At 45.3% G+C, this 18,681-nt stretch overlaps 1 protein-coding gene across 1 annotated transcript in view; it reads left to right on the forward strand.

The window, feature by feature from the left end:
- The window catches only part of kcnh6a (potassium voltage-gated channel, subfamily H (eag-related), member 6a), a 162,238-nt gene that overhangs the window by 87,397 nt on the left and 56,160 nt on the right, over nt 1-18,681 (forward strand). Inside the window, exon 6 of the mRNA XM_059956717.1 lies at nt 4,471-4,685. Within this exon, the coding sequence (XP_059812700.1) occupies nt 4,471-4,685 (215 nt within the window). The remainder of the gene's footprint in view (nt 1-4,470; nt 4,686-18,681) is intronic.

Here is an 18,681-nt window from a genome sequence, read left to right on the forward strand (position 1 = left end):
CTTGCAGGTTGAATTCGTAGTAAGGGAGGACTAGAATATAATATTGAGACTTAAAGCATTGGTCAGACCACATTTGGAGTATTGAGAGCAGTTTTGGACCCCTTATCTAAGAAAAGACATACTGGCATTAGAGAGGATCCAGAAGAGGTTTACGAGAATAATCCCAGGATTGAAAGGGTTAATGTATGAGGAACGTTAGATGGCTCTGGGCTGTACTCACTGGAGTTTAAAAGAATTGTGTGTGGGGGGACGATCCTACCAATGTCCCGCTGTAACCTCTGACAGCCCTCCACAATATACACAACACCTCCAACCTTTGTGTCATCAGCAAATTTACTAACCCATCCCTCCACTTCCTCATCCAGGTCATTTATAAAAATTGCAAAGAGAAGGGGTCCCAGAACAGATCCCTGAGGCACTCCACTGGTGACCGACCTCCATGCAGAATATGACCCATCTACAACCACTCTTTGCCTTTTGTGGGCAAGCCAGTTCTGGATCCACAAAGCAATTTCCCCTTGGATTCCATTCCTCCTTACTTTCTCAATAAGCCTTGCATGGGATACCTTGAGAAAATGTCTTGCTGAAACCCATATACACTCCATCTACTGCTCTACCTTCATCAATGTGCTTAGTCACATCCTCAAATATTCAATCAGGCTCGTAAGGCATGACCTGCCTTTCACAAAGCCTTGCTGACTATTCCTAATTATATTATACCTCTCAGGATCTTCTCCATCAAATTACCAATTATAGACTCACTGGTCTATAATTTCCTGGGCTATCTCTACTCCATTTCTTGAATAATTGAACAACACCCACAACACTCCAGTCCTCTGGAACCTCTCCTGTCCCAATTGATGATGCAAAGATCATTGCCAGAGGTTCAGCAATCTCCTCCCTCGTCTCCCACAGTAGCCTGGAGTACATCCCATCCGGTCCCAGTGACTTCTTATCCAACTTGATGCTTTCCAAAACCTCCTGCACATTCTCTTTCTTAAATATCTACATTCTCAAGCTTTTCAGTCTGCTGTAAATCATCCCTACAATCACCAAGATCCTTTTCCATAGTGAATACTGAAGCAAAGTATTCATTAAGTACCTCTGCTATCTCCTCCGGTTCCATACACATTTTTCAATTGTCACACTTGATAGGTCCTATTCTTTCATGTCTTATCCTCTTGCTCTTCACATACTTATAGAATGACTTGGGGGTTTTTCCTTAATCCTGTCCGCCAAGGCCTTCTCATTGCCCTTTCTGGCCCTCCTAATTTCTTTCTGGAGCTCTTCCTGCTATCCTTCTAATCTTCTAGCTCTCTATCATTACCTAGCTTTTTGAACCTTTTGTAAGCTCTTCTTTTCTTCTTGACTAGATTTTCAACATCCTTTGTACACCACGGTTCCTATACCCTACCATCCTTTCCCCATCTCATTGGAACATACCTATGCAGAACTCCACGCAAATATCCCCTGAACATTTGCCACATTTCTTCCCTACATTTCCCTGAGAACATCTGTTTCCAATTTATGCTTCCAAGTTCCTGCCTGATAGCCTCATATTTCCCCTTACCCCTATTAAACGCTTTCTTAACTTGTCTGTTCCTATCCCTTTCCAATGCTATGGTAAAGGAGATAGAATTGTGATCACTATCTCCAAAATGCTCTCACACTGAGAGACCTGACACCTGACCAGGTTCATTTCCCAGTACCAGATCAAGTATAGCCTCTCCTCTTGTAGGCTTATCTACATATTGTGTCAGGAAACCTTCCTGAACACACCTAACAAACTCTACCCCATCTAAATCCTTGATCTAGGGAGATAGATGCCAATTAATATTTGGGAAATTAAAATCTACCACAACAGCCCTGTTATTATGACACCTTTGCAGAATCTGTCTCCCTATCTGCTCCTTGATGTCCCTGTTACTATTGGGTGGTCTATAAAAACACCCAGCAGAGTTATTGACCCCTTCCTGTTCCTAACCTCCACCCACAGAGACTCCGTAGACAATCCCTCCATGTCTTCCTCCTTTTCTACAGCCGTGACACTATCTCTGATCAACAGTGCCACAACCCCACCTCTTTTGCCTCCCTCCCTGTCCTTTCTGAAACATCTAAAGCCTGGCACTCGAAATAACCATTCCTGTCCCTGAGCCACCCAAGTCTCTGTAATGGCCATAACATTATAGCTCCAAGTACTGATCCACACTCTAAGCTCATCTGCTTTGTTCAAAATACTCCTTGCATTAAAATAGACACATCTCAAACCTACAGTCTGAGTGTGTCCCTTCTCAATCACCTGCCTATCCTCCCTTTCGCACTGTTTCTCTATTTGTGAGCCAACCACCTCTTCCCCAGTCTCCTCAGTTCGGTCCCCGCCCCCCAACAATTCTAGTTTAAACTCTCCCCAATAGCCTTAGCAAACCTCCCCGTCATGATATTGGTCTCCCTCGGATTCAAGTGGAACCCATCCTTTTTGTACAGGTCACTCCTGCCCCAAAAGAGGGCAGGATATCTAAAGACCCCGATAGAGTGGATGTGGGGAGGATGTTTCCTATAGCGGGGGAGTCTACAGCCAGAAGGCTTGGCCTCAGAATAGGATGTCCCTTTTAGAACAGAGATGTGGAGGAATTTCTTTAGCCAGAGGATGGTAAATCTGTAGAATTAACGCCATAGATGGCTGTGGGGGCCAAGTCATTGGGTATATTTAAAGCAGAGGTTAATAGGTTCTTGATTAGTCAGGGTATCAAAAGTTACAGGGAGAAGGCAGGAGAGTGACGTTGGGAGGGATAATAAATCAGCCACGATTAAATGGTGGAGCAGGATCAATGGGCCGAATGGCCTAACTCTGCTCCTTTGTTTTACAGTCTTATCAAATCATTACATGGTGCATTGAGGAAGAACAAGATAAAACTATAACAGAATAAAGTGTAACAGCTACAGAGAAAAAGCAAGGCAGGTAAATAATAAGGCACAAGATCATAATGAGGTAGATTGTGAGGTCAGAAGTCTAACCTATTGCAATAAGGAGCCAGCCAATCTCATGTCAGTGGGGTAGTCGCTGCTATATCCTTGGGCCTGATGATATGTGCTTTTGGATTTTAGTGTCTCCTACCTTTTGGAAGTGGGGGAGAAAGGAGATTGTCCTAGTTTGGTGAGATTTTTGATTATGTTGGCTGCTTTACTGATACAGTGAGATGAATAGACAGAGACCATGGAGGGGAGGCTGGTTTCTGTCATGTGCTGAGCCGTGTCCACAACTCTCTGTAGTTTCTGCATGTGATGAATCTCTGGAACTCACTGCCCCAAAGGAGAGTGGAGGCCAGATCATGGAGATAGATAAATATTTGAAAGGTTGAGAAATTGATGGTTATCCAGAGTGAGTTGAGGCTAGCATAGATCAGCCACGATCACTTTGAATGATAGGGCAGTATTGATAGACCGGGTGGCCTGTTCCTGTTTTCTCATGCTTCTGAGAAGATATGACACTGGCATTCCTTACAAAGGCTGATCCCTGACCACAGTTTGTGGAAGGAGGGTGTTTTGGCTGTGCAGGGAGACACATTAGACAGCCTGCAATGTAATGGCATCTGAAATCCTCTTGATGTAAAGCTCTCACACACAGTGAGGAATTTACTCATAGTCATAGAGACCAGCCACTTAGAGCCTTTCCGTACATTTTCAAGATGATCACGTTGGGATGTACAGTTGATCCTAGCCTGTCCTGTTGTTAGTCCCAATGATCACAGAAGTAGCCACATCTGCTACCCAGCTCTGTCACCAGGAAGGATAGGCCGGGATGGACTTCATGGGCCCCAAGAGCCTCCCCAGCCACAGTACAATAAAATATTCAGAGAGGAGGGTAAAGGAAGGTGTGGAAGGGAGAGGAAAACCATTAGTGCATATTACAGTGCTTGTTTGTCAGCTGGGGAGGTAACCATCAGGACAGCTGATAACTGTCTGGCCTTTCCAAAGTTCTTAAAATTTCTTCCCACGGATGCTTCCAAAAGGCCAATCTGGGGAGGGAGAAACACAGAATCTGACTCCCTCTTAAGCCCAGCTGCCCTACACTACAATGTTGGTTTTCCTCTACCTCTCCAATCTTACAGAGATTCTCTTCACCATAGTGTGATAGTGCAGTGAGTTCAGAGAGAGACCTGGTCCTCCGGGACAACAGCACCCAGTCCTCTTCCTGTTCTCCACCAACCCCAGCTACTCACTCAGCTTGCTCCCCTTTCAGCACTGACTCCCCCTGCCCCCCCCCCCCATGTTCTTCTCACCCTGCATGCAGCCTCTTGCTTTATTCTCTGGGGGCTGTTCTCTCCATTATCCTTGCTCCTTTTGGGGCAAGTGGGGGAACCTCTCTGTGGATGACACCCTTGATTCTACTGTGGCACTGGCTGTTTTAGCTGCTCGTATTCCGTCTTGGCATTCGGTGTAGAAACATGATGATGTTTCTGTTTGTTTTAGGAGGAGCAAAGAACTTTAAACCAAACCTGCTGAACTCCACGTCAGACTCAGACCTGATGAAGTATCGGGCGATCAGCAAAATCCCACAAATCACACTCAACTTTGTGGATTTTAACCCTGACATCATCTTGACACCGTCACCCACCGAGATTGAGATCATAGCACCAAGCAAAGTGAAGGAGAGGACACAGAATGTCACAGAGAAGGTCACGCAGGTACTAGTCCTTCATTAACCCAGCCTTGCTGCTTTACTAACCCCTCTCATGATAAACCATGGGCTTGTTGGTTCTGCACTGACTTTGAACGTCCCATTCATGGAACGTGGGTGTCATCAGCAAAGCCAACCTTGTTTGCCCTAGAATGTGATGATCTTTCTTCTTGACCTGATACAGCAGGGTTTGTTCATTTATGTGCGTGTCATGTGATGTGGGTAACCATGGTTTTTCCATGACTGTGATTGTTCATGGTAAATTTTTCTACAGATGTGGCTTCTTCTGGGCAGTGTCTTTGCAAGGCAGGTGACCACGGCCATTATCAATACTTTTCAGCGATTGTCTGCCTGGCATCAGTGGTCACATAACCAGGACTTGTGATATGCACCAGCTGCTCGTACGACCATCCACACCAGCTCCCATGACTTCATGTGACCCTAATCAGAGGAAAAGCAGATGCCGCACCTTGCCCAAGGGTGACCTGCAGGCAGTCAAAGTTTTCTCACTGAGATGTACTGTGGGGAACTGAACCAGCAGTTAAATCTTGCCTTGCCTTTTGCAACTTCCATGTTCCAAAGCAGCTAATGGGATAGTCTAAGGTGTAAGCCTCATGCGGCGTGTGAAGATGCAGGCATTGAATTACTAGTCCAATAGCTTCAGCTCAGCTACACCATCAGATTCGCTCTGTCCCTGACCTGGAAGCACGGAACAGGCCAGTGAAGAGGGAGCTTCACTCTGTCTAACCTGTGGCCTGGGAGTGCGTGACTGGTTGAAGTAGAGAGAGCTTCACTCTGTGTCTAGGTGCCATGGAGTTAGACAGGAGGGACAGAGATCCTTTAACCTAACTCATCCATATCAGCTAAAATGTTTTTCTGTGCTAGTCCCATTTATAGAGTAATAGGGCCAGGAAGCAGGCCATTTGGACCTATGTGTTCATGCTGTCTAAGATACTCATTTGCCCATATTAAAACTGCTATCCCTTTAAACCTTTCCTATTCATGTACCTGTCCAAATGTTAATATACCTGCCCCAATTATTTCCTCTGGCACCTCAATCCATATATACACCAACATCTGCGCAAAGAAGTTGCTCCTCGGGTCCATTTTAAATTTCTTCCCTCTCACCCTAAACTTCTGCCCTCCAGTTTTTGATTCCCCAACCCCGGGAAAAAGACTGTGCATTCAGCCGTTGATTTTGTACACCTCTATAAGGTCACTCAGTCTCCTCTGCTCCAAGGAATAAAGTCCTAGCCCATCCAACCTCTCCCCGTAACTCAGGCCCGCAAGTCCTGGCAGCATTCTCGTAAATCTTCATGTTCTTTTCAACTTTACCCATGCCCTGGAAATGTGTGATAGGGCACCTTAGAGAGAACTTCACTCTATATCTAACTAACCCTAAACTAGACCTGACAAGTCCTAGAGTTCTTTCCCACTACATCAGCGGACAGTTCTGCCCCATTTATAACCCCAACTTGATGAAGCTGCTGCCTCTTCAACTCCAACTCTGGCTGAACTCCAGGCCCAGATTCCTGGCCTGAGGGCATCAGGCACATCTAGTTGAGTGTTTTTCTAATGGATTACCCAGGCACTGACCCGAACCGGCTTTCTGTGATGCTCTGTTGGCCAAAGGTCCACCGACATGGGAGTGGACCCTGCCAGCAGCAGGCAAGCCCTGCGGAGGGCAGGAGGTGCAAGAGAGCAAGCACCTTGGTTCTGTGTTTTCTGTTTACCGCTCTGACGGAGGTAATAATCCTGAGCAGGCAGCGGCTTGGCACCTTCTATTAATCAGCTGGGGAGAAAATAGCCATTCATTGAATTAGATTGTTCCAAGTACTAAATCTTTGGATATTAATGTGACAGTCATTTTTGACAGCACAGGAGAGCGGCGTTCACTCTGCGTTTGTCTCCCGTCGTGGGTGGTGCAGACCTTTCACAAGATGATAGAATGTGACAGGACACAAGGTGTTGTATTGTAATCAGCAAGCAGCTGATCCACAATGGCCAGACTTTCAGTGCCTCAACCTCAGAACTGAATTTGCTGTGAATTTTGGTATGGCTGTGAGCGGGGGGGCTTAACTCTCCACTTGTCCTGTCAAATCTACCGTGGTGTCCTGGTAGAAAAAATAATGAAGGCCATCAAATATCCAGTTCTGTCTTTACAGGAGCGAGGGTCACAACATCCTGCACATGGGGTAGGAGCCAGTGGAAGTGCTGGGGGCTTCAGTCGCCTGCCCCCCACCCCCAATTACAGCCGCCCAGGGAGATAGCAGGATCAAACAGCTCCGTGGTTCTCATTAGACAGAACTCATTCGTCCCATCAGTTTCCTAGTTGTGATCCAGGCAATCTCACTCCATTATTCTTTGCACATTGTTCCCCTTGCCAATTCCATTTAGAAAATTGCTTCCAATATAACATGTGCAGTAGGCCACTCAGCCCCTCAAGCCTGCTGTACCATTAAATAAGATCATGGTTGATCTGACTGTAACCTCAATCCTGCCGTCTCACTTACCGTTGGTAACTTCTCACCTACCCTTGGTAGCATTCCCTTCTCCTCCACCCCTGTTCACCGGGAGCCTATCCCCCCTCTCCTATAAAACACTCCTATAAAAGTGTCTGCTTCCACTGTCTCTTTGAAGAAGAATTCTAAAGAGTCACTGTCAGAGAAACTATTTCACCTCATCTTTATTTTAAAAGGACACCCCTTATTATTAAAGACTGCCACCTAGTCCTAGGTTCTCTCTGAGGAAAAAATATTCCTCATCATCCTTCAGTTGGGAATCTGCTTTCTCTCTCCACTTGATCAAGATTTGGGCCACTTTCTGCACTGAAAATCTCCTCGTCCTCTTCCCTTTCAGGGTCTGTGACCAATGCCTTAAATCTGGTTACTGACCCTCTTGTATCTATGGAAACCCCTATTGATTGTGAAGTTGAATCCCCTCACCCTCCACTGTCAAGAGAATAACCCCAGTTTTACTGGTCTCTCCACATCACCAAAGTCCATTGTGATCCTGATTTCAGAGCTTGACATTGGCTGAGGCCAACAACATGGAGGCCAGTTTTTGTCATGGGAAGATAGTACTGCACTGTATTAAGGAGAGCCACTATGGTGTCTCTTGGCACCAGAGGATCAGGTCCAATCCTGACCTCAGGCACCATCTGTGTGGAGTTTGTACTTTCTCCCTGGGACACGTAGGTTTTCACTGGATGCCCTGGTTTCCTCTTGCAGCACAAAGGCACACAGACACATAGGTTAATTGGTGACTGTAAATTATTGCTCGTGTTGCTGGACGGTAGAAGAATGAGGTGACAGCTGATAAGCTTGTCAGTGGGAATAGTTTCTAGGAATAAGTGGGACAATAGGACTGATGTTCAAAGTAAATGTCACCTTATACAACCCTGATTCATTTTTCTGTGGGCATACTGAACAAATCTGTAGAATAGTGACTATAGCAGGATCAATGAAAGATCAACCAGAGTGCAGAAGACAACAAACTGCAAATATAAATAATGAAAACATGAGATAATGAGATAGAACATAAGAAATAGGAGCAGGAGTCGGTCATCTGGAACGTCAAGCCTGCCCCGCCATTCAATAAGATCATGGCTGATCTGGCCATGGACTCATCTCTACCTATCTGTCTTTTCCCCATAAGCCTTAATTCCCCTACTATGCAAAAACAAAAGTCCTTAAAGTGAGGTAATTGGTTGTGGGAACATCTGAATGATAGGGCATTTATCCCCTTTGGTTCAAGAGCCTGGTGGTTGAGGGGTAGTAACTGTTCCTGAACCTGGTGGTGCAAGTCCCAAGGCTCATGTACCTTCTACCTGATGGCAGCAGCAAGAAGAGAGCATGTCCTGGGTGGTGGGGATCTCTGATGATGGATGTTGCTTTTCTATGACAGTGTTTCATGTAGATGTGCTCAATGGTTGGGAGGGTTTTGCCTGTTATGGACCGGGCTGTGTCCACTTCCCCACCTCCCCCCAACTCCATGTTGGGACTGTAGTCTCTTTCCCAGCACCAGCATCTTTCAGGTGAAAGCAGTCTCTGTGTGAGGGAGGGCCAGCACATAGGGAGGAGGTGAGTGCTCGTTCTCTCCATCTCTGGGAAGATCACACTCATTCTACTGCTGGAAGTGCATACCAGGAGACCATGCTGTATCGATCCCTCATCAACACATGTTCCTGCAGCCAACATTGCTTTTGGTCAAGTTGTGGGAGCAAGAGTAGATATGCCAGTCATTCCTTATCCAGAGATGGAAGCAGAGAACCAATGGAATAACTTCCTGTTCCCCCCCCTGGCCAGGACGTTTGTCTACAGAGGAATAATACAGTGGGACATATCAGGAACTGGGGTGCAGGGTCCTGCTTCCTCACGTTCTGCCACAAGTACCTGGTGCTGTGCCAGCAGAATAAATTTGTGTTTACCTTTAATGACCTCAGGACATCCCAGAGCCCTGTGTGATTGACAAAGTAAATTCAAAATGTATTCACTGTGGCAATTTAATAAACAGCAACTCTTTCTGTAGAGTAAGCTCCTTTAAACTGCAACGGTGAACACAGGGGATGTGTGCTGTATTCATAGCGTTTGGGAGGGGGCAGTCAGAGCACACACAACAGAGGTGAGTCCACTATATTGTGTTACACTACAGGCTTTGCTGTCTGTACAGGGGCGTGGATTGTGCATCACAGGATGTAATTGCATTTCAGGCTGCATGGTATTAGTATGTGTGGACAGAGATCATGTCTGAAAAGTAGTGTGTGTCATGTAGTTAGTCCAATACTGAATTTGTGTAGAGTGGGGTGTATCCATAATACTGAGTATATTGCAAAGGTAGCTTGTACAATGCAAAGTGTGTTAATTCTGGTACATCATGTGTAAACTGTCAGATCTGTCTAGATGCTCATTAGCCACAGTTGAGCTACCAGAACATCAGAGGGTGGCTAATGGTGACAAAGACAAAATAGGGAGCTATTGGCTGGTCTATCTAAAGTCAGGGATGGGAATGTTCCTTGTGATTCATTTGCATTTGGAAAGGCAAGAGCTGATTAGGAAATATCAGCAGGCATGCTGATGTGTGTGGAAAGTCATTTGCCACAAATTTGATTTAAGCTTTTTGAACAAGTGACAAAGAGGATTGACAAGGGCAGGGATGAAGATATCTACAAGGACTTCAGCGAGGCATTTAAAAAGGTCCTGCCTGGTAGTCCAGAAATTTAGATCACAGAGGATTCAGTGTGAGTCATAGAGAAGTACAGCTCAGAAACAGGCCCTTCAGCCCATCTACTCCATGCTAAAACCATTTAAAGCACCTACTCCCATCGACCTACACCGGGACCAGAGCCCTCAATATCCCTACTGTCCAAATACCTATCCAAACTTTAACATCAGGACATAAGAAATAGGAGCAGGAGTCGGACATCTGGCCCATCGAGCCTGCTCCACCATTCAATAAGATCATGGCTGATCTGGCCATGGACTCATCTACACCTATCTGCCTTTTCCCCACAAACCTTAATTCCCCTACTATGCAAAAATCTATCCAACCTTGTCTTAAATATATTTACTGAGGTAGCCTTCATTGGGCAGAGAATTCCACAGATTCACCACTCTCTGGGAAAAGCAATTCCTCCTCATCTCCATCCTAAATGAAGCTCACATGCACCACTTCTGCTGGCAGCTCATTCTACACTCTCACGTCCCTCTGAGTGAAGATGAATCCCCTCGTGTTTCCCTTAAACTTCTGACCTTTCACCCTCAACCCATGATCTCTGGTTGTAGTCCTCCGGTGCCTTCATGAGCCAGCCAACTGGATACAAATTTGCTTAAAGAAGGAGTCAGTGGGTGGTAGTAGAGGGCAGATTTTCAGATTGGAAAGCTGTAACCAGAGATGTATCATGGGGATTGGTGCTGGGTCCTTTACTTTTTGCCATGTATATTAATGATTTGGATGTAAATGTAGGTGACGTCATTACTAAGTTTACAGGTGGTCCCAGATATGGTGGTGTGGTGGACAGTGAAGGAAGTTGTCTAAAGTTACAACAGAATCTAGATCAATTGGGAAAGTGGGCAAGGGAATGGCTCTTGGAACTTAACTCGGACAAGTGTGAAGTGATGCATTTTGGGAAGCTAAACCCAAAATGGTCATACGCAGTGAATGCTAGGGCCCTGGAAAGTGTAAGTGAACAGAGAAACCTTAGGGTACATGTACGTAGCTTCTTGGAGGTGGTGACACAGGTAGACAGACTGATGAAGAAGGTGTATAGCATGCTTTCCTACATCAGTTGAGGCAATAGGTACAGGAGTTGGGATGTCAAGTTACAGTTGTACAAATTGTTGGTGAGACTGCACTTGGATTATTGCGTGCAGTTCTGGTCACCATGCCATGGGAAGGATGTGATTAAGCTTAGAGGATGCAGAAAAGATAGCTCAACAGTGTTGCCTGGACCGGAGGCCTTGAGTTATAAGGAGAGATTGGAAAGGGTAGGTCTGTTTTCCTTGGTGGAAGAGGCTGAGGACTAATTTCATGAGGGCCATGGATAGTCACTGTCATTTTCCCAGGGTAGGGAGTCTAAAAGCTAAGGAGAAAGGTTTAAAGATTTCTGATAGCAGATACAGAGGGTGGAGGATTTATGGAGCAAAGTGTGAGGAGATGGTCGAAACAGGTTCTGTAACAACATTTAAAAGACTTTTAGACATGTTCAGAAGACCTTTGACAAGGTACTGCAGATGATGCTGCTAAACAAGGTATGAGCCCATAGTATTACAGGAAAGATAACAGCATGAATAGAGGATTGGCTAACTGGCAGAAGACAAAGAGTGGGAACTTTTCTGGTTGCCTGTCAGTGACTAGTGGTGTTCCACTGGGTTCAATATTGGGTCCTCTACTTTTGTTGTTACATATTAATAATCTGGATGACAGAAATGATGGTTTGATAATTTCACTCAACTTCACTTGCCCAATCACTGAAATGTTACCACAACTTATGGAGACCCTTTCAAGCACTCATCTCATCTTCTCAGTATTTATTGCTTATTTATTTATTACTATTATTTCTTTCTTTTTATATTTGCACAGTCTGTTGTCTTTGCACACTGTTTGAATGCCCAAGTTGGTGTGGTCTTCCATTGATTCTGTTATGGTTATTATTCTACTATTGAGTATGCCCGCAAGAAAATGAATCTCTGGGTATGAATCTTTGATAATGAATTTACTTTGAACTTTGAACATAGGAACTTAGTGTCCAAGTTTGCAGGTGATGCGGTGATAGGTGGAGGGGCAGGGAGGCTGCGGAGGCACTTGGACAGATTAGGAGAATAGGCAAAGAAGTGGCAGATGGAATATAGTGTAGGGAAGTGTACAGTAATGCACTTTGGTAGAAGGAATAAAAGCATAGACTGTTTACTGAATGGGTGTAAGTTCAGAAATTGGAGGTGCAAAGGGATTTAGGAGTCCTAGTGCAGGATTCCCTGATGGTTAACCTGAGGGTTGAGTTGATAATGAGGAAGGCAAATGCAATGTTCGTGTTAATTTCGAGAGGATTAGAATATAAAAGCAAGGATATAATGCTGGTACTTTATAAGGCACTGGTCAGACCCCATTTGGGCATAAGTAGGGATATTGGTTGGATGGGTGAGTTGGGCCAAAGGGCCTATTTCTGTGTTGTATAAACGTAGTATGTGTGCAAAGAGTCAACAGTTTATACAGTACAGAATGTATGTAAAGTGTGTATTTGGTCTGTGTAGAGTTCAGGTTCTGTCCATGGTATATGCAGCTTGTAGGATGAAATGTACTGCACTGGGTTTGTGTAGAGTTTGCCCGTAGTATAGGATATGTGTTGAGACCCTATCAGTGAATTAGATCCTATAGTGAATTAGGGTGTGACACGTATATCACATAAAGTGTATATAACAGCATAGAATATATACAGCACTGAGTATATGCCTCTGGAGCATAGGATAGCTGTGCAGAGGAGAGCGTGGAAAGTTTAGAATTGTTTAGGAAGTAGAGTTTTTGTATGAAGTAAAATGCATGCAGAGTGTGTGTGCAGTAGAATGTGCACAGTATAAGATTAATGTACTGTAGAGGGTTGTATAAAGTGTAGTATCGAGACACAGGCCTTTTGGGCCACCATACTGACCATCAAGTACACTCATCCCATTCACCAGCACTTGATCGTTCATCTTCTATGCCTTGGTGATTCAAGTGCTCATCTAGATATTTAAATGTTATACTAATGAGGGCCAGTATCCCATATGCTGTCATTACCAGTCTATTTACCTGTGCTTTGGGGATCTTTTGACATGCACCAAGGTTCCTCTGTTCCTCAGTACTCCTTAAGGCCCTACCATTTGTGGTATATGCCTGCCTTATTAGACCTCTCAAAATGTATCATCTCCTATTTATCAGGATTAAATTCCATCTGCCTTTGTTCTGCCCAATTTACAGCTGATCAACTATCTTCTGTAACCTAAGATTATCCTCCTTACTATCAACGGCACTGCCAGTTTTTGTATCATCTGCAAACTTACCAATCATACTTGTCATATTAATAGCTAAATCATTAATGCGTATAGCAAACAGTAAGGGTGAACCACTAGTCACAGGCTTCCAATCCAAAGACAAGCCTGCCATCACTCTTTCTCTGCCATAATCAAGCCAATTTTGGATCCACTTTGTCAACTTGCCTTAATCCCATAGGCGCAAATGTTTTTGACCAGCCTCAAATGTCAGACCTTGTCAAAGATCTTGCTGAATGAATGTAGACTTCATTCACCATGCTCTTTCATCAGTGTATTTCGTTACTTCTTTGAAAGACTGAAATTATACAGACTCTTCCATCCACAAATCAGTGCTGGCTATCCTTGATCATTAATCCTGTTCCTCAGAGTTCTTTCCCCATAACTTCCCGGCTTGTAATGAGAGCAGAGAGTGTGCAAAAGTGTAAGGTGTATGAAGAATACAAGATGTGTCTATAGGGATTGAACAGGGTATCTGTATAATATGTGTAGAGCCTGAAATGTGTGATTGGTGTGGAGTCTCTGGTGTGATACAGTGCACAATGTGTACAGTGGAGGGTGTTTTTATATAGTACACAATGTGTGTGGAGTGATGGACATTTGTACAGAGGAGTGGGCTTGTGGTATGTCTATAGAATGTAGTTCTGTATGCGGTGCAGAATATGTGTAGACCAGATAACGTATCGAACAAAGTCTGTGTAGAATGGAGAAAGTGTAGGGGACTTGAAAAGTACTGGGGATGTGTGACTGTGTATAGAGTACAGGGGTGCAGAGATTGTGAGATGTTTTAACTGTACAGGGATTCTGTAGCATACAATGGGTTTATGTATGTTCTTTATACAGGGGAGAGTGTAGGGGTCCCCTTGCCTTCTCCCATCAACCCTTTACGGTGTGGGAGGAAATAGAAGCACCTGGAGGAAGTCCACTTGGTCACCAGGGGAGCATGCAAACTGCACACAGACAGTGCCTGAGGGTTGATGCGAGAAGGCAAGGAGATTACTGTGGGATTGGTGTAAATGGGTGCTTGGTGGTTAGCATGGATTTGATGGGCTGAAGGGCCTGTTTTCATGCTGTATGACTTGATAATAGGATGTTGGTCTGGGCTTAAAGAATGTGTGTGTGTGTGTGCGTGTGTGTGTATGTGTGTGCGTGTGTACGTACCTCACACTCTGTGTCACACAGCGCATTATAACCATGTTGCTCGTGCAGCATTTTGCATGTAAGAGTTGCCATCAGGAGCAGCACACGGACAGCAGCAGTCATTTTAGTGTGCTGATGTACATCTCTGCTGAGGGGTTGTGCGGAGTTTAAGAACTGACACTTTAGCAGCTGATCCAAGATTGTGTGTCAGAATCATCAGGACTATCAATAGAAAAAACAATGAGTGAGCTGTCGTCATGGCACCAGCTCACTGACTGCCGGGCGCTGATGTGCAAGGTTGCTTTCCGAGCTGGGCACTTCCTCGCCTGCTGTTGACTGGAAGCCCCTGCACCCAACATGAGTCTGAAGCAGAAGTTGAAACCTGTGAGTACTGTGCTGGGGGTGTCGTTGTGTGCTGGTGCCGGGGTGCAGTGGGTATCGAGCTGCTTATGGGGTCAGACTGGCAGGAGCAGTACTCCCGAGCACAGTTCCTGTATGCACTGAGGATGTGAACATTGCTCGGAATTGCTTGCTGCCAGAGCAGCTGCTGCATTTAGCAACCTTGCCTTTCTCTGCAAACACTGAGTTTGTCAGAGTTGTGTGAGGCAAACTCACCAAAACCTACCTTCTCGATAGTAGTGCTGATTTGTTTCCCTCTTAGTCTTTCCTGAAGAGTCAGTCCCTTCATCCCTGCTACACTGCCTTGCTTTGCTGTGAGTCTCGGTCCTGCATAATCAATCCTAACTTGACACTTTCCCCAACAGGGTCACTAGAAGTTGATGTAGTACGCAGTCAAATAGCCTCCTGAGGCAGTTAATTTGTGTTTATTGTCTGGTACTGTAGCCTGTGTTCATGGCGTTCTGACCAATCATCTTTGCCGCTTACCAGTTGTGGTGACTGTGTTTTGTTTGCTGAACGTGCAAGGACATGAGGGAAGGGAAAGTCAGCCAGCATTCCTGCTCCTGCTGAGTCCCCAGTGCCTCTTGCTCTGAGCATGGACATCAAGAGAAGGGGCCTGGGTTTTAGCTGCTGCGGTGCCTGTGGTCAGTGTGTTTCAGGCAGTCTGTGCCCTGTCACGGTGCTACAAGGAACCTGAGATCTGTATTCACACAGCTGGGAATGATTGGAAGTAGATTAGTCTGTGTGTGCATCTGTCTCATTATTTCTCTGCTTTCTCTCTCTACATGTCTCTGACTCTCTTCTGTACTCTAACTATTCACTGTCTGGCCCCCCAGTCTTGCTCTCTATGGCTTTCCATTTCATTCCCTGCCACCCACCCATCCCTCATTTCCTCCCTGTCTCTTTCCCGCCCCCCAAGTCTCTCCCTCCATCCTCTCTCTGTGTCCATCTCCACTGCACTCTCCCCATCCCTCTCCACCTCTCCCCATCCCTCATGTCATCTGCTGGATTTCTCTGCCATTTTTTGCGACTGTTTCCCTCTGCGTACACATCCCAGTTCCACAGCCTCCCCCTTTGGCTCTCTGATTCCCTCACACCTCCACTAGAGATCCTCAAATGTCACTTTTAAAATGATTGCAGCAAGGAGAAAGCTTATCAAAAGCTGCTTTTGTATCCTCTGCCACCACAGCTGATTCATTGGTTTGACGTGCAATTAATAACCACCCGCAGGTCAGATGTGCCCAGAGTCAGAGCCACAGACTGGATGTGGCATCCTGAGACAGGAGGTCTTCACAAAGAATAATTCCCGGGTACAATGAGATAAAACAGGCTACTGCAGCACACATGGGGTGAGGGTGAAGCAGGGCACGATGATGGGAGATAGTTTATCTCATAGGTTAGCTCCAGTGAAGGCTCATAGTTTAGCAGTTCTCAGGTGGAATGTGACAGAAAGAGGCATTCTTTAAGGTCCTCGTTAACCCAAAGTTCAAAGTAAATTTATTAACAAACTGAGTATATGGTACCTTATACTACATTGAGATTAATTTTCTTGCAGGCATTTATAGAAAAAGGGTAAGAAATACAATAGTATTTACAAAATAATATATATATAAACAAAGAGTGACAAACAGCCAATGTGCAAAAGAAGACAAACTGCATTTCAAAAAAAAATACTGAGAACGTGAGTTGTAAAGAGTCTACAGGTTGTGTAATCTGTTCAGAGTTAAGGTGAGTGAAGTTACCCACACCAGTTCAGGAGCCTGATGGTTGGAGGGTAAAGACTGTTCCTGAACCTGGTCCTGTACCTCTTGCCCAGTGGTGAAGAGACCATGCCCTGGATGGTGGGGGGATCTTGATGATGGACGCTGCTTTCTGGTGACAGCACTCTGTGTAGATGTTATTAATGGTTGGGAGATCTCAATGGTGTGTAACCTGGTAGTCACGCACACTAGTGCGCAAGTTGCACCAGTAAAGTTTGCAGTTTCTGTAAGTTATGCAGACATCACTGGGCATCTGAGGCTTTATATGGCTCTGCCTGATCACACAGTACAGGATAAACAAGGCTACAGAGAAGGCCTATTAGGCTCTTGGGTCAGGGGTCTGTTGGTGTGCTGCTCTGCAGACATTAGAGAGCAAGACCCGAATATGCTCCCAGGTGCTGGAACATTCTCCTTTGCATGGTTTCAAAGGTAGGGACTTCTCATGGGTAAATATTTACTCCATAAGAATATAGTGGAAGCTAGATTATCCAGTGAATTTCTCCCTGGAGTGTGTGGGGTTTTGCTGCAGAGTGACTCTGTCAGTGCTCAGGACCCTTGTGGGCTGTGGGATGCTCTGGGACCACCTGAAGCTGCAGGGTCAGTGTGTTCCAGCTACACTTACCTGGGACAGTGCCTATGGAGTTACTCTCCCGAGGAAGCACTGAGTGGGGTAATGAGCTGGGTGTGGTGCCGGCTGTGTTACTGAGAAAAGGTGTGTGGTAGTGGGCAGCGAGAAGAATTTGGGGCACTCACATGATATCTATCACACCACCCAGAGAGCCTGGGACAGGCACTGACCAGAGGCTGGAATGCAGGGGCCAGCATCTCTCCACTTCTCTTGAGAGCAAGCTGCAACAAGCAAATAACACAGGGGATTAAAACGCAATTTACAAAGGGAAGATCTGGTTTATCCCCTCCACCAGCGCTCCTGGTTTGGCAGAGCTCGGGATCAAGCTGGCAGGATCAATAATCTCTGAACTGACATCACTCCTCCACCTAAAGCTAGCTCTGCAGCAAGGGAGCATATTTATTCATTTCCTTAGATGCTGCCTGACCTGTTGAGCTCCTCTGGCACTTTTTTGAGTGTGTGTAAATGCTATTTCAGTTCCTGGAGTGTGCTTGGCAGTAAGGTTGTGTGTGTTGTTTATTTCAGTGCCACAGAACTGAGGGTATTCCTGCATGGCAGTGAAGTGTAAAGATGAGCCATTCTAGCGCTGTGGTCCTCTGTCAGTCAAAATTGGTGTCTGTTACAATCTCTCCATCAGATGCACACAAATTTCCTCAGCCTCACCTATCTGAAGTATTGGTGGGAATTTAGACTGGTTTGTCCTGGACTGACCATCATTGAGCATTCCAAGATCAACTGGTCTTCCTTGTGCCACTCTGTACCGGGACTCACCAGGGGCCATTTATATCGTTGGACTGTTGGTCCACTGTTGCACACAGTGACTCCCTCCAACTGATCTCCACCCACCTATCCCAACACCTGACCCTCTCTCCAATTGGTGCACACTCTGATAGTGGAATGAAAAATATTTTAACATTTGTTGCACGTTCTTCCCTGATTCACCAATAGGAATTTGCATGTGTTCATGAAGGACACACCATACATGTCAAACCACAAGAAATCACTTTATTGGAGTTATATAAAGCATGCAATGCAGAAAGGAAAACAAATGGTTAATGAAGTAGCAGTACAGAAAGCAAACTAATACTTATCTTCCACTAAATGAGCTGATCTGCAGAATGCCGACAAACTTTCATCAGCCTTTTCTCTCTCTCTTGGCGTACTCTTCCCTATCTTCTCCAGCTCCAGCACTAAAGTTAATCCTAAGAGCGGATTCTCCCCCTCTCTTCCCCCTCTCCCCCTCTTCTTGCACAAAGGAATTGCCCCCTTTTTATGCCCTTCAAAACCCTTTACACTAGTGCTTTTCTTTGAATTCCTGTACCTTGTACAATGACCTCAGCTTCCCCAAACAAACATGCTTTTCACTATTATCCACTATTATGGCTGCAGACTCCCTTAAATTTCTCAAAACATTGCTGTGGATTTAATCTCTTGTACTTTCTCGTAACACTCCCACTGGATCCAAGTGAACACCATTTTGTCTTACAAACTTCCATCTTATCTCAGCGTATGCCAAAGAGGAATCACACTTAACTCTTTCCTTACATTCTTGAT

The sequence above is a fragment of the Hypanus sabinus genome, chromosome X1 (assembly GCF_030144855.1).
Source record: "Hypanus sabinus isolate sHypSab1 chromosome X1, sHypSab1.hap1, whole genome shotgun sequence".
NCBI lineage: Eukaryota > Metazoa > Chordata > Chondrichthyes > Myliobatiformes > Dasyatidae > Hypanus > Hypanus sabinus.